The 14851-nt window shown below is 41.8% G+C and overlaps 1 protein-coding gene across 10 annotated transcripts in view; it reads left to right on the top strand.

Moving 5' to 3' along the window:
• Positions 1-14851, top strand: part of LOC1278772 (DNA-binding protein RFX2) — a 33578-nt gene that overhangs the window by 7183 nt on the left and 11544 nt on the right. The window contains exons 1-2 of one of the 10 annotated variants that reach the window (XM_318401.6): positions 5520-5747; positions 6979-7302. The exons of the other annotated variants lie outside the window; for them this stretch is intronic. Coding sequence (XP_318401.6) covers positions 7236-7302 — 67 coding nt within the window. The 5' untranslated portion in view covers positions 5520-5747; positions 6979-7235. Of the gene's footprint in view, positions 1-5519; positions 5748-6978; positions 7303-14851 lie in introns of those variants that run through there. 10 annotated transcript variants of the gene reach the window in all.

Here is a 14851-nt window from a genome sequence, read left to right as displayed (position 1 = left end):
TTAACAGCCAACCGTATTCCGTTCGAGTGAGCGAATCGTGGCGGGCCATCACCAAACCCCGCTCCTCCCACGGTCAGATTATCAACAACAGTGGCAGTGCCGGCTGTTTACGGGCCTGATTATAGGTGGGCCACCAGTTGGCTGGGGTGGTAATTGGGGTGAAATTGATACGGTTTCACCTTCCGGTAGCGGCGTGGCAAAAGACGGGAGCGCTTCCACTTTGTGTCACTCCAATCTATTCTGAGTGGCTTTCTCAATTTTCCTCTTTCCCATCAGCCAACATCACAAACCAACTCCGGTGGCTGGCGGCAAGAATGTCCTAGGACTAAACCACCAGCACACCGTGTTCGGCTGAGTGGAAAGGACGAGTTTCCTTCATTTTCATCACGATGAAGAAACATATACCCGCAACAACAGCGAAAGCATAGAGAGAGAGAGAGAGAGAATGAAAACACCGTGTCTATATCCAACTGAATTCGATGCGATCACCCCTCCTGCGCGCCGGCAGTGCGTCCAGAAGCTGGGCTGGTGAAAAACATTGCCCCCTTCACACCGTGGCCCCTCGTCCTACCGTGCGCGCTGCGTGTTTTGTAGATCATCGATGCGATAGCGAGACATCAAGCCATATGATAAGGAAGGATAGGGCGAAACGCTTTCACCGGAAGGCGAGCATTTGGAGAGAAATCTCGAACTAATTAAAACTCTTAACTAGCGAGATATCTCGAACGCGTAAAGCGACATTCACGCTAAGCAGCATCGATGTAAAGTTTTATCTTCTTGATCTAAATTTATTTGCCCGACCCGACGTATGGGCTGTGGTGCAGAAGTTGGAACAAGAACAAGATTTTCAGCATGAGGAAACGTCGGGGTTTGTGTCGGCGTATTTTCTTTTTTTTCTGCTCAGTTGGGAGAGTTTGTGGCTTGCCGGTTCGTAATAATAAAGCGTGCAAGCGTGTCGTATTAGCGAGCGGTAGAAATTAGTTTTGCTCAAATTATTGAGCGCCAATTTTTGTTTCGTGCGCATCCACAGCTAGTGGTGTTTCACGTGTCTTAGAACCGCCGCAACTTGGCAGTTCATGAGTACTTGGTATCTTTAAATGGTCACGCAAGTTGTTCAGGCGATGCTCGTACCGCGGGATTAGAATTGTAGCTCAAATTAGCGGTTTAAAATACACCTGAGCAGTTTTACTTTTAGTTCTACTCCGCCAAGTTTACTGCCACCGTCTTCACGGTAGCTGCGATACATTACACAATAGAATGCAAGTTTTAGACTGTTTTCCGTTGCCAGGCATGATATTTCACGCCTGGATAGTGAACATGCGAGTTTTCCTATTATGTAGTTTTGATGTGAATTTGTAATATTGCCCAAGTACGTTGAACGGCTTACAAAAACAATGAAACCTTTATTTCTAATTGACGTATCTTACAACCCTTTCAAGAGGCAAAAGTTCCACGTTCCTTCAGATTAATCCGAACGTATTCAGCTACAACCTTCACTGTGTAAGGCTTGTGTGGACATGAGAATCAGATCACTGATGTGTTTATCACCCAAAACGTTTGCTATCCTTTTTTTAGACCCTATACTGCACACTAGTAAAAAAAGCAACAAAAAAGAAATTCCAAAGCCGTTCCGATTTGTGCTAGGTTCCAGAGCTGCGTCCCCAGACCCCAGACGAGAGAAAGTGTGTATGTATTGGGATATGATGTTGCAGTTTAGGAAGGATGCGTATAGGGACAGGAGCAATGTGCGCACTACATCCGAAGCGAGCACACTGCAGCATCGAGGTGTAGTGAAGCGAATGTAATCCTGAAATAATTAGTCTTGATTGGAAGAATTATCCCTCCGCGCGCTCGGCGGGACTTCGCCAAAGTCCTTCGTGCGGATCGTGCGCGGATGCACATGGCTGTGGTCCGCACGCAAAAAGATATAACCCCGGGTGTGTAAAGGTGCAAGGCACGAGAGGCATGGTACGCAAGGGGTGCAGGTCATCACTTTCAGGCGCGCACTTAATAATGGGAGGATTAACAACAACTCGAAAATTATATCGACCCCAGCTATATCGTGCAGGATCGCTCTTGACTCGCTGTAGTTGAATTGATTTTTTACCTTTGATAACTGTTGTGTGTGGCCGCTGCTGCTGCCATCACGTCCCGTTTCGGTGTCGTCCGTGTATGATGTGCACGGCTGGTGGCCGGTGGTAAACAGAAGCCGTGAGGAGGAAGAGAGGAAACCCATCGGCTCGTAACATATGCTCGGGATGCTGAAGCTGTTGGGCAACATTTGCGCATCAATTAATTAGGATTACGCAGCGGGAAAAACAGCCAGTGTTGCGCGTACGCTTCTTACCTGCTATCTGTCGCACAAAAAAAGGGGTTCTGAGGGTGATGCGAATGGTACAAATGAGCAGATAAAAATAATAATAATAAACACAAAAACATGAGAGTAAGAGGGTTGAAAAGTATGTGAATATGTGTGTGTTTCGGGCATTCGGGGCGGTGGAACTGGGCGAGGGAGTTTCGTCGCCACCTGTACGACTGGGACGGGCGTATATTCGTCGCATTGACGGCTCGGGTTATGCAACACGTGCCTTGCGAGAGGCTGTGCTGGATGCTGACACGTGCATGGAACGAGTAATTGATACACACCCTCTCAGGTGGATCATCGTGTTTTCGACCAGTTTGGAAAGATGGTTATCGCCGAACCGCTGGCCAGGAGCTTGAACTAACACATGATTCCCGCCCCTCCCTCGCTAGTGGCCTCATAAAATGATTGATTTAATTGTTCGCTGTAATCTACAGTTGCGCTATAACAACAATCTCGTTCCTATTTTGCAGCGGGAGTTGCCCGATTTACTGTTGTCCTCAACATTTCTTGTCCATCGTGAGTTTTTTGTTGCAATATCGTCGGATGCTTCACTCCTTTTTTTAATGCTATCTTTGGATGGCGCGCAACAGGTGTACCATTTCCCATCGCTAAATAGGGATCGATATCTGAGCCGATCAGGTTCGTCCGGTTGCTATTCACTGTGCGCTGATTGTTATCGTTAAGTTTTAAAGCAGCAGCGATGAAATGCATCGATCGAGATCGATTCGGAACATTGTGTTAAAAAAAGAAAGGCCTTTGAATAACCCGGCTGTGGAGGAAACACATAATCTGGTTCAATTGTTCTGCCGACACCTGATGTAGTTCACAGCAAGTTTTCATTGTACAGTTTATCATGGTCATAAAAGGCGGAATATTTGGTAGTTTTAAATTATGCTCATAAGTGGTATGTGATTTATGTATACATACTTTATTGATTAACACATGAACGCAAAACATTCTAATTGCTCTATTTTTTATATAAAACATTCCCATTGAGGCGTATTCTTTACCTCACCATTTAACGTATAACAATTTGAATTTGTTAAAATTTTATAATATATTTAGTTAATTTAGTAAAGTAGTAAGAGAAGCATTTTTGCTACATTTGCTTCTCTTTTTGTTTTTTTTTCCCACACCCCATCTGGAGGTTGGTTTTGTAGTTTCACAACTTTGACGAATAATGCCAAACCTCCAAACCGCTGCCCCAAAGATCAAGACCATGAGTTTCTAAAATGAATCGTCCATCGCTCCCCGGTATGCATATATGTGTATCAAAAATAGTTTCATAATTGCATTCCGCTATTAAAATGAAACATTTCACCCGTAATATACAGGCCAACCTCACGAGCTCGGCAACAACCTCTTGCCCCCTGCATTCTTTACAAGTCGCCGCTTAATACTTGACCAAAATACCCGTATTTTCTAAGGGCGAACATTGGCTGTTGCTTGCTTCATTCGGTCCAAGTGGTAGAAAAACTATGCGCGTTGTAAGCATGATGTCCGTTCTTGGCGCATCGTTTCCTTCTCCAAACAAGTGGATGTACACTTCAAAACAAGTGAGGTTTGTTTTGATGTGCATGCGTTCCCACTCACTTGTTTAGCGGCAAGCGGTGCCACAATAACTTGTGAACAATCGGGAAATGAAATCTTTACAATATCACCCCACAGCCTCCGGCAGCGACGGTGCGACGAACTCTCGCTCTTTCGCACTGTTTAAGGCAGCTTTTATCCTACCGAACACCCCAGGTGTGCGCCGCCGTTACAGAGCTGCTACATTTCCCGATCGATTTACGTTAGCTCGCAGAGCCTCTACAATTTGCGTGAAGCTAGACTGATGCCAAGACTGAGTTGCACTGTCCAAGCAAAGAGCAAACCGGCCGCAGGAGATGACGGCCATCATCCTGTTATTGCCGGATGTCGATGCTCTCTGCCTCATGGGAGGCCTAGCGAGCATGCGCTTGCATGTGCTTGGTGGTCGTGGGATAACATCCGCTTCTCTCGCTCGCTCCTCTTCATTTTCCGTGCCTTTCTGTTCATGTACACTCCGTTTTGTCCAGGATGTTACGGGGCGGAGCCTAACCAGATCATGAGCATGCTGCATGCTGTGTGTGTGCGTGTAGGGATGCTTCGAGCATCAGGACATCTACCTCCGTGATACGCCCATTTTACACCACCAGTGTGCGGTGTAAAGTTTTTAGCATAACTTTTCACGATGGAAAGAATATTTCCCGTACATGGCCTGTGTGCACCGTGGTGCACCTCTTGGAAATGATCTCTCAAGGTCGTTAAAAATTGAAATCTTGGTCTAGGCTCCAAGTCATCACAACATATCCAGGATAGCCTGAAGGTGTGAAATCAATCACGCAACAATTAACCGTATACTGTTTCATGATTTTTTATACTTCCGAGGATTAGGTCAAAACACGTCTAATCCTTGCACCGGCGGTTTCTGGGGACGTGCGGGCTTTCATGAAAATATCTTGAAATTGAATATAGCTGATTTATAAAATTGGCTACAGTCTGGCTTATCGGCGTTTGCTTAGGTGCTATACTATGGCCACACCTACCCGGCATGTCCTTTCGTCTTGATGAATTTAATGGTTCGTGTTCTAGCTAAGGTACTAATTTCATGATATTGTTGATGTTGATGTAGAAACTACAATATTATCCAGATTTTTATTTATCGACACAATATCCGGACTATGCAGAAGAACAAAGTGAAAATTCATGAATGTTGTTTGATAGTGTAACGTCCTCTCCAAATGTTCACCATGTCACAATATTCTGCTTTGTTGCAACAGTTTGGACAAATAGAACCAACCGAACTTGTTTATGGTCTTTTCGGATTGGCTTTGGTGCGAGGGAAATGGTCACAGGAAGAAGGGATCCGGAAAATGGGTAAGGAGGGAGTAAAATTACTCCTAAAATACCGTGCCAGAGCAGGAACGCATGCACCATGTGTACGGGGAAAATGTTGTTGGCAACGTAGCGAGAGAGGGATAATCGATTGAGTAACGGAGAGCGAACACATCCACTGGCTGTGGAAGCTGCGTGAAGCGCGGAGGCGTGCGTGGGGCGGTGGCCTGAGATCGGAAGGAGGGAGGGAGTTTGTGCCGGAAAAGTCCTGGCGTGTGCGGTGCACCAGGGGATAGATTTCGGTATCGAATTCAGTTCATTCTACACCGTCGCGTCGTCGTGGACCCGTTGCTAAGCGTCTGCCGCTATCGTCAGCGTGGAAACGTACGCCAGCGGGCGCATTCCAGCAGCCACAGCAGCGGATGCAGTGATTCAAGCCAAACAGCTGCCACCGCCAGTGTGTTGATTGTGTGAATTCGGTGAATCTTGTCTTGCCGGGAGTTTCTGCCGTCTTTCGGGGACGGAGGTATTGTTGGCGACAGTTGTGTTTTCCTTTGCTTTGCTGCAGTGTTTGTGAGCTTAGTGAGGATATTGTATATGAGAGTATATAGAAATTCTTATGCTTTTCATTACAAAAACGATTAGCTCGACTTGTTGGAGGAATTTCAAATGCATACCGATTGTCAACACCAAAAATCATCGATACAGTCCAGCTCTCGAGCAAAATACGCACAGCATAGATCAAAAGATAACATTTCGATAGAGTTTGCACCAAGTCGATTTTATGAACAGATTTGTTGTTTAGAGTTTCGTATATCTTTAGCCTGCAAGACGTGACGACAAACCAGTACACATCGAATCAGGAAATTCACTTTCACTTTCACGGTTCCAACAAATTCAATGAACGACGTGGGGGGGACGGGTCAGGATCATCGCCGGAATCGAGTTATCAATGATATGATGGCTGATAGAGTGCAATAGATAAAGTCTGCGCTATCGTAAGTGCGAGTGAATGTGAGGCCAGATAGAGATAGAGCGAGAGAGCGATACATAGAAAGAGAAAGAAAAAGAGAAAGATCGCAGTGTGTGAGAATGAGCTGGTCCTGAAGATTCCATCCCGTCGTAGCCGCACAGCGGTATGCCCCAAAAGCGTGCCGATTTCATTCAGTATCGATTTTGTTCGATTGCTCGTTTGAGAGACGCTGTGCAGCTCTACGCTTCCACTCCGGACCCAATCTTCAATCCAATCGGCATCCATCCACACCCGCTGGCACTGGCCCACTCCTATCGGTCCCCACCCCGCTGTGCATACGAAATCAGGCCACTTGGAAGGATCGAACCCCGTCTTGAGTGGCTCGGGCAGCACAGCCGTAGTGATGGTGATGGTGTAACCTACATTCGGCAGGATCCCATGGTAACTTCCTACGAGACGACGCCAGGCTCGATCAGACGCGTAGAGTCCTTGCAGCTAGGATTACGGAACCATTCAGACAGGCTGCCGAGTGCATCACTGCAATCGCTTTAAGTCGGCGCCTGTACGGGGAAGGCAGGCAGGCGAGTAGCGTGAAACATGGGGGCCCATGGTCGTCCTTGAGACAAGTACCTTATCACCAACCTGCTGACCCTTCCGCGTACTGTTGTGATATGTAATTCAATGAATGAACTTTACGTTAACCGACGGCTATTCAGAAGTCAACCGGCTGTTGATCGATCAACGGTAGATAGTTAATCCGTTGCGTGGCTTATTTCTCCCATAGTTCAGTGTGTTGGTCTGTTGGCGTGTGTGAGTGTGTACATTTGTGTCCAGTGCGTATTTGAGAGATTTCAAGAACTGTGATTCAACGCTATTGTATGTTGAGGTTTCGAAAGCAAACAAACGATAGCAGCATAATACAACGAAAGCCATATACGGATATAAACCCGACAAGTTGAATGTTTGCCGAAGTGTGTACTGCTTGGTATCTTACGCAGCAAAACTAGGCTTGGAGTGTGCCGATAAACCAATTCCGACGCAATGATGTACAACAGGCGCTGCAACAATATGTCCTATTGTGGGAAATCCTACTCTCTGCACAACTCATGTAATGTATAATTTAATGTTTCTTTGATTTGTTGTTTCCTGTTTCTTTTTATACATGTGTCATTGCAAGTATCTCTTTCTTGTTATTTCATTACAATCATTGTACGATCTATTTAAATCTGCTTTTCCTACGCAATAACAATAGGCTATATCTAATTATCCGATCCTGATTCAATTCTTTTTTAGCTTGTCAGTCATTGGGGGTTTTTTTTTAGTAAATATGGCGGAACCCAACTGTCAAATGAGTTAGCCCGAATGATGAATAATTTTCCACTGACCGGCTGAAAATTAAGTTTTCTGACTTAAATTATAGACGAACCAATATTAATTTTCTAACTTATCTAAGATGTTGGTCAGAACAGATATTGCACGTTCCTATTCCCTGTCAATAAATAATACAGTGCGCATTTGATAGTTCGCACGTGATAATAGTATTCGGTGTAAAACTGGAAATATATGAAATATTCCAATCAACTCATCAACGAAGCACAAATAGGTTTTTTTTTCTTTTAATTTGATGATTCATTAATCTTCTTCATCTATGAACCAACAAGTTCATAGTTGCTGGTTCAAAATGTCCAGCCATGTACGGTAATTAATTATTTCATCTATAATCTATATCTATATATCTAAGCAATATTTTATACAGAATTCAAAAAGCTCTGAAGTAATCGTTGATGCACGGTTGAAGAATTATTACGCTCAAAATTTAATCGATTGAAATAGTGTTTGTATCCATCAATATTTGTTTGGCTGTCATTAATTGGTGATGACAGTCTTTCTTACTAGCCCTCATCAGCAAAAATATTAAATATATCCGATATGGGTCAGAGGTCGACAAACTCTGCGACCCGAAGAGTAAATATCTAGAACCTAGAAAGAAAAGTAAATATTTAAATCGATAAACGAAATATCAAAATATATGCTGTCTATGTTAGATGGCCCTTAGAACCATCAAAGAGCCGCATGTGGCTCGTGAACCATACTTTGCTAACCACTGATACATCCATATTCCATATTATTATAGCTTCTGTTGAATGAAGAGCATCCATGAAATTTTGTGTATTCACCCCGTAAGAAATATTCATCGCACATCGATTGGCCTTAAATGTATTATCGGTTCTTATAGGATTTAAGACATTTTCAGGATTTGACAGACCAAAATATATCCTTAACGAATAGTTAACATAGTTTGAATACCTTATAAAAAACTGGAGTACATCGTGATAGGCGTTTTTGTGTCATAACAAGTTTTTTAAGGTAAAACAACCCAGAAGTACAGATTCCTTCTTAAAGACTTTTTTTGCTCAAAGTCTGAATTTTGCTGAGCTGCTTTGAAAATGTTGCTTTTGAGGAAACTTTTTTGGCAAGACAGTCAAATTATTATTATTATTATTATTTTCATAACAGTTAAGCCCTGTATAGACCAAACCGTACCTTTTATTCGTAGGACTGACTAACCTACTATGGGAAATTCATATGTTTCATATAACTTTTCATATAATTTTTACACTTGGTTCATTTATATAGCTCTTTACTTGGAACTTTATGAACATTTTAGGAGAAATGGACTCTTTCGGTGGCAAAGTTTGTCGACCGAAAACGGTTATTGCGCCAAAGAAGAGGAGAATACAAATGTTATGCGACTATTTCCTTATTCGATGGTCATAGTATGTATAATCCCAGTAAATAGCAAAAAAATAGTTTGTGCCTCACTGATTTTATTTGTACACTAATAGATTTGTCTAATCTCGCGCAGTTCCCAATTATAATACTCTTCTGTCAATGCCATTGAGTTCCAATGCTTTCAAACAAATTTATTCTTTGTGTATAGCTTATCTTTTGTAGTACATTGTTCATTTTTTTTATTAGGTGCCAACAAAATTATTGTTGTTGTTTCTTTGTTTTGCTACATATCGTAATCCTCCAGACTTTTGTACTTCATTTGAATTTAGTCCATACAGAATCCCTCCGCTTACAAAGCTTCCCTCACCCTGAACTTCATTCAGATCGGCCATCTTTTATATGGAAGCAATTATTGGTGAGGTACGTGGAACTATAATTTCCCACAGATTAATTGTCAGCAGTTTTTGTAGCCGTTGGCGTAACAATACTAAATCGATACAAAATCTTCGCTTCGCTATTGCGTTTTACTGCTCTCACGAACGAAGACGGTTATCCTTTCCTCATGCGAGTTAATTTTTCGGTGTCCTTCTTGCCCAAGTGTTCACCAGAGCTTCCGGTAAACCATAAGCGTTTTTATGATAATGGTATATTTAATTCGCACAGGCTTCTTTTACGACGCTTCGCTTTTTGTGATCCAGTGCTTCCTCTTTTTCCTGCCTCTCATCTTCGATGGCCAACGTCCGCCCATTGGTGTTGTTCCCACCCACTACGCGGTTCGCAACACACGCTGCGGTAATGTAATGTGCGCCATTTCGCAGAAATCCAATCAACATCAAATTTATGTTTACAGCACACTTCTTAGTGGATCGCCCGCCTTTCTGATCCCGTCCACAGCACGCTTCGCATCGGGTTTGACAGCATCATACCAACCAACCGCCAAGACACTCCGGTTCGCTCCGATGACTGCGGATCTTTGGGGTTATTATTTTTCTTGCGTTTAAGTCGAGCAATAACAATATTCTTGTGCGGGATGTTCTTCATCCTTGTGGTGGGTGGGAGCCCTTTGTACACCCGAACGTGCCACTCATCTTGCACTCATCCTCGGCTGGGGTGGCAAAAAAGGCTTTAGAACAGGTCGCCCATGGGTTCAGGAGTTTAGGACACCTTACGAGCATTGCCCGCGAGGGAGTGAACAAAAAAGTACATTAGTATTTTTATGTGTTTATGACTCGCCCGGCTCTGGAGAGGTCCTTAATCTTTATTGCGATGCGGTGTGTGGTGTGTATGGCCTTTCTGTTTGTACAGTTGATCCAGTATTTTATTGGCCCCATGTCTCATCAACTTCCCACCTCCACTAATACCCACACACACACACACACACGCGCACACCTATATTCACGTAGCAGAGACAAGCATTTTCCGATATGAGAAGGCATGCTGAAGGAGACCAAAATCACCCTCGATCGAAAATGGTCGCTTATTCGGCGGCCCCTTCTTTCCGTCTTTCCATGCTCGGTATGCGCAGTATGCTGGTCGTAAAACGATGTCGTCGCCGGCGTCCTCGTGACTTGGGGGAATGGGAAGCAAACATCATCCTTTACGGGCAGCAGCATCAGCAGCATAATCGTCGATGGCAGAGTTCGGTCGATGGCTCGATTTCCCGTGATGCTGCTGTGCGGTAGGGGCGTTTTTATTGCGAAGCGCGTCAGCACAAGTGTGTTCAAAATGGCGCACGACACGGTACGGGAAACCATCTTGTGCAGCGCAGGATAACGCACTCAAAAATTGCTAATCGAATTGGTTTTTCCGAACTCCGGAACGGTTGTGTGTTTGCTTCGCCAGGGTGGAAGCTACAGTGGAAGGATGTTTTGGGTTTGTTTGAGTAGATGTATCGATAGGTTAGTGCAGATTTTTGTATTATTGTCATTTGTGTTACCATCCTCCGTGTAAAGTTGCGCTACAGTCCTTCAAGTTGAGATTAGGATAATGGACTAGCTCACGATTGCAATATGAAAAGGATATAAATAACTGAGAATATCTTAAAGAATCTTCTTCTTCTCTGGCTCAACAACCGATGTCGGTCAAGGCCTGCCTGTACCCACTTGTGGGCTTGGCTTTCAGTGACTAATTGATTTCCCCCCATAGCAGGATAGTCAATCCTACGTATGGCGGCACGGTCTGTTTGGGGATTGAACCCATGACGGGCATGTTGTTAAGTCGTACGAGTTGACGACTGTACTACGAGACCGGCATAATCTTAAAGAATATTGTTTAGATATTATATTATTTTAAACAAATGTCGGAAATTAAAAAGTTAGAAATATTCTATTTTTTAAGATGCATAGTTGCATAACTATATTCAATTGATTGAATATGTTATCTGTAATTAGAACTGTCTGTGTTTGTTTTTTAATTATTGTAAGTTTTGTAGTGTAAGAGCGATAACGGCCGCAACGCTTTTAATTATATTTGAAAACTATTGAATTATTTCAAGTCTTTTATATCGTTCTTTTCTCATTTACATAATAAATTTTACGCGGAACTATTTAAGCACGTAGCTGATCTATAAACCTTGTACGTTTTTAATATTATTTACGTTAAGTTACGCATCAACTGTCATAGTTAGTGATAAACCAGCGTGTAAGGTTTTCCCACTAGCTTTTGTTTTCAAGTTGGACTTTTCGCTCAAAAATTTGAAGGCTCTAGTTTGAAATTTGTAAAACAATATAGAATTCTAAGCAAACAATTTGCGTTACAAAAGCTACATTCTCTATATTACATCCAAAAACTATTAATTTTACCAACAAACTTAACTTTTTTTTTGCTAATCGCAACTTATTATCCAGCCAAAACTAGGCCGCCTCCGTAGTAAAGTTGTCAATTCGTACGACTTAATAACATGCCCATCATAGGTTCAAACCTCAGCAAGGACTGACTTATTCGGCTTAGGTCGTTACGCTAAATAGAAAAAAGTATCCTGCCAATGCTTAAAAAATCTATCACTTATCTTTGACTTAGTGCTCTCAATCCATTTCTCTTGCTATAGTCGGGAGAATTTGATTGTTGGTACTCAAGCAAAGGAATGGTCAAAAACCAATGGAGCACTTATGATTGAAACATCTATAATCCTTAGAATTAGTAGTACGTTCATCGCCAGCACGATGATCTTAAATGTGGTTTTGCAGTACACATTTTTGTATCAATTTCATTCCGGGGCTAACACATGGTCTGTCTTTCGCTTAGACCTTTAATTTAGGCTAGGGGTGAATCACAATTTGTCACAATTGCCGTTTAGCTGAAATGGGCAAATGAAACGTTCGATTTAATCATTCCCGAGCCGTTGCGCCTTCCGGCTCTGTCGAGGACAATTTCGTCGAACTATCAGGAACACGATCCGTCTGGGTATGCGGAGACAGATCCTTCCACAGCTCTTCGGGCGTCGTTTCTCTGAATGGCGATTGTGTCTTCCCATAAAAACCTCAAATTCTTCCCCATATATACTACACGTTGTGGTGCGTTTGCCACGTAATTCGGCCCCGAAAGATAACATGGTGGTATTGTTGTGCGTGCTTGCAGAAGCGATTGATTTATCGCTTTATTGCACCACCGCTGCATCGTGACGGTTTGCGTTTCCGCCCGGGCTCTCGATTGTTCGGCAAAGCAGATTGCAGCAGCGCATAAGGAATTAGAGCAAATTGTTGGCTTTGGCATATACATGGTGCAGACGACGATCTTTGCCTCCCGAGAAGCCCAGCAGCCTTTCTCGCTCGATTCGATGTCGCACCGTCGTAACACCCGGTCGTCCGTCCAGCATAGCGGAGCATTCCAGGATGATGAGGTTTGTTCTCGGAATGACGACCTAGATCGGCGACGACGACGACGGTTGTAAGCTTAAATTGGTGCAATAAAACCCTCGCCAGCGGATTCCGGTTGAGTTTGTTGTTTCCTTTGTAGAAGTTTTTTTTCTCCTTACAAAAGCACGTAGAAAAAAAACTTCAAAATTGTGAAAGGGCTAGAATTTCGAATGTGCATCATGCCGAGTTGGCTAGGCTTGTGTGTTGTGTATGTACGATAGCTAAAACACGTTACTTTTTTCCAAAGGGTTCGTTTTAGACCTTCAGTTATCATGTTAGAAGGCTCTGTGGAACTAGTCTAATGTTTGTTGAGCCACGGGTCCATAACGAATCGATTCTGCATCCGAGTGCATCACAACAGGACATTTACAATGTTTTAGGTGCAATTTTGTTTTCCTTTTTTTGCTAACCACCGGTGACCACTGGTGGATGTTTATATGTGTTGAAAACGTCGTTCTTCATGGTCGATTGAATTGATAGCTTCGATTCGTGCAACATTGGTATTTTGTTTTGCTATTTCAATGCTTTGTTCATTTTTTAACTTCTTGTCTGATTTACATGTGCCACAGTACTTCATACTGGTCCAGTGGGTATGTTTTACCATAAAAAATATAAAAGAAAAGTTTTTACACCAGTTTTTACATTTGAATTCGTAATTTGTGTGTATTCAGATGAAACTCATTTTCCAGTTTGTTTCCATTTCCGTAAAAGGAGGGTAACGAATGTAAGAGTGTTGAAGCTTTGAATAACTGAGCATAGACTGAATATCCAGCTATATGATGCAAATAAGAAGGGAAGAGTAGGATGATGAAAACAACTCATAAGTGTGTAGGTTGAGTTAAAAAAAAGCGTTCTAATTTATAATGATGACTAAAAATTACACCACATTTATATAATGGAAAAAAGCTTTGCTTGCTTGATAGTGGGTTTTGTGGGCTTTAGACTATGAAAAAACCGTTAAAAATTAACTAATTAAGAATAATAATAATAATAATAATAATAATAATAATAATAATAATAATAATAATAATAATAATAATAATAATAATAATAATAATAATAATAATAATAATAATAATAATAATAATAATAATAATAATAATAATAATAATAATAATAATAATAATAATAATAATAATAATAATAATAATAATAATAATAATAATAATAATAATAATGATAATAATAATAATAATAATAATAATAATAATAATAATAATAATAATAATAATAATGCGTATTAAGGCTCAATATCTTCAAACTATTAGATATTTGCATTGAAGCTGGCAGTAACACTCACTAAAACAGTTATTTAGTGTGATTCTTTCAAACGAGTGATCAAAGTATATTCTTGATTTTGCAATCATTTTCAAAATCGTTACTATAATTTTTATCTACAGCAAAATTCATTTTGCATTTCTCAATTCGTGTGTCACTAGAGTTAAATTCGCTTTAAACTGAATATTCAAACGAAATGTTGAATTTATAACCTATTAAAAGTGAAGAAATTTACTCATTTCTTCGCTAACAGTTTGCCAGAACACATAAAACAGTACATTTTAGAATACTATTCACGCGAAATGTATCAAGCGTGCGATATTCAGAAGCTTTCTAATAAAGTATATGATCCCAAACAATTGCTAATAATTTTTCAAATAACTATTTGACGCAGTTTCTCTTAGAACTCTTACATTTGTAGACCAAAAATTATCTTACCATTCTGTAAGTTGAAAAAATGGCAAACAAAGAACAGCTCTGGAAGCATGGCTGAATAGCGCGCGCACAAACACACACACATAACCACATACTCGCACGTACACAAAAAGAAGAATCTGGATTTAAGCTTTTTCATTCATTTCCATCCGGACCGCATTTCCATCGACGTGATCTTGTTTTTACATCGTCGATTCTAGGCATTTGAAGTTAAATCCTGCCATTCATGCACGGCGCGCTCGTCGCATGTACGCGGAAAGGCGCCGCTCCTTTGCGCTGATGAAACCGTACACAAAGTGCCCTGGAAGGACATCCAGTCTGAAAGAACGCACAACACCATGACCAACTTCCGCCCTT

This window comes from Anopheles gambiae, chromosome 2 (assembly GCF_943734735.2).
Source record: "Anopheles gambiae chromosome 2, idAnoGambNW_F1_1, whole genome shotgun sequence".
Taxonomy (NCBI): Eukaryota; Metazoa; Arthropoda; class Insecta; order Diptera; family Culicidae; genus Anopheles; species Anopheles gambiae.
The sequence above is the reverse complement of the archived record's forward strand: the minus strand, read 5'-3'. Positions and strand labels throughout refer to the sequence as shown.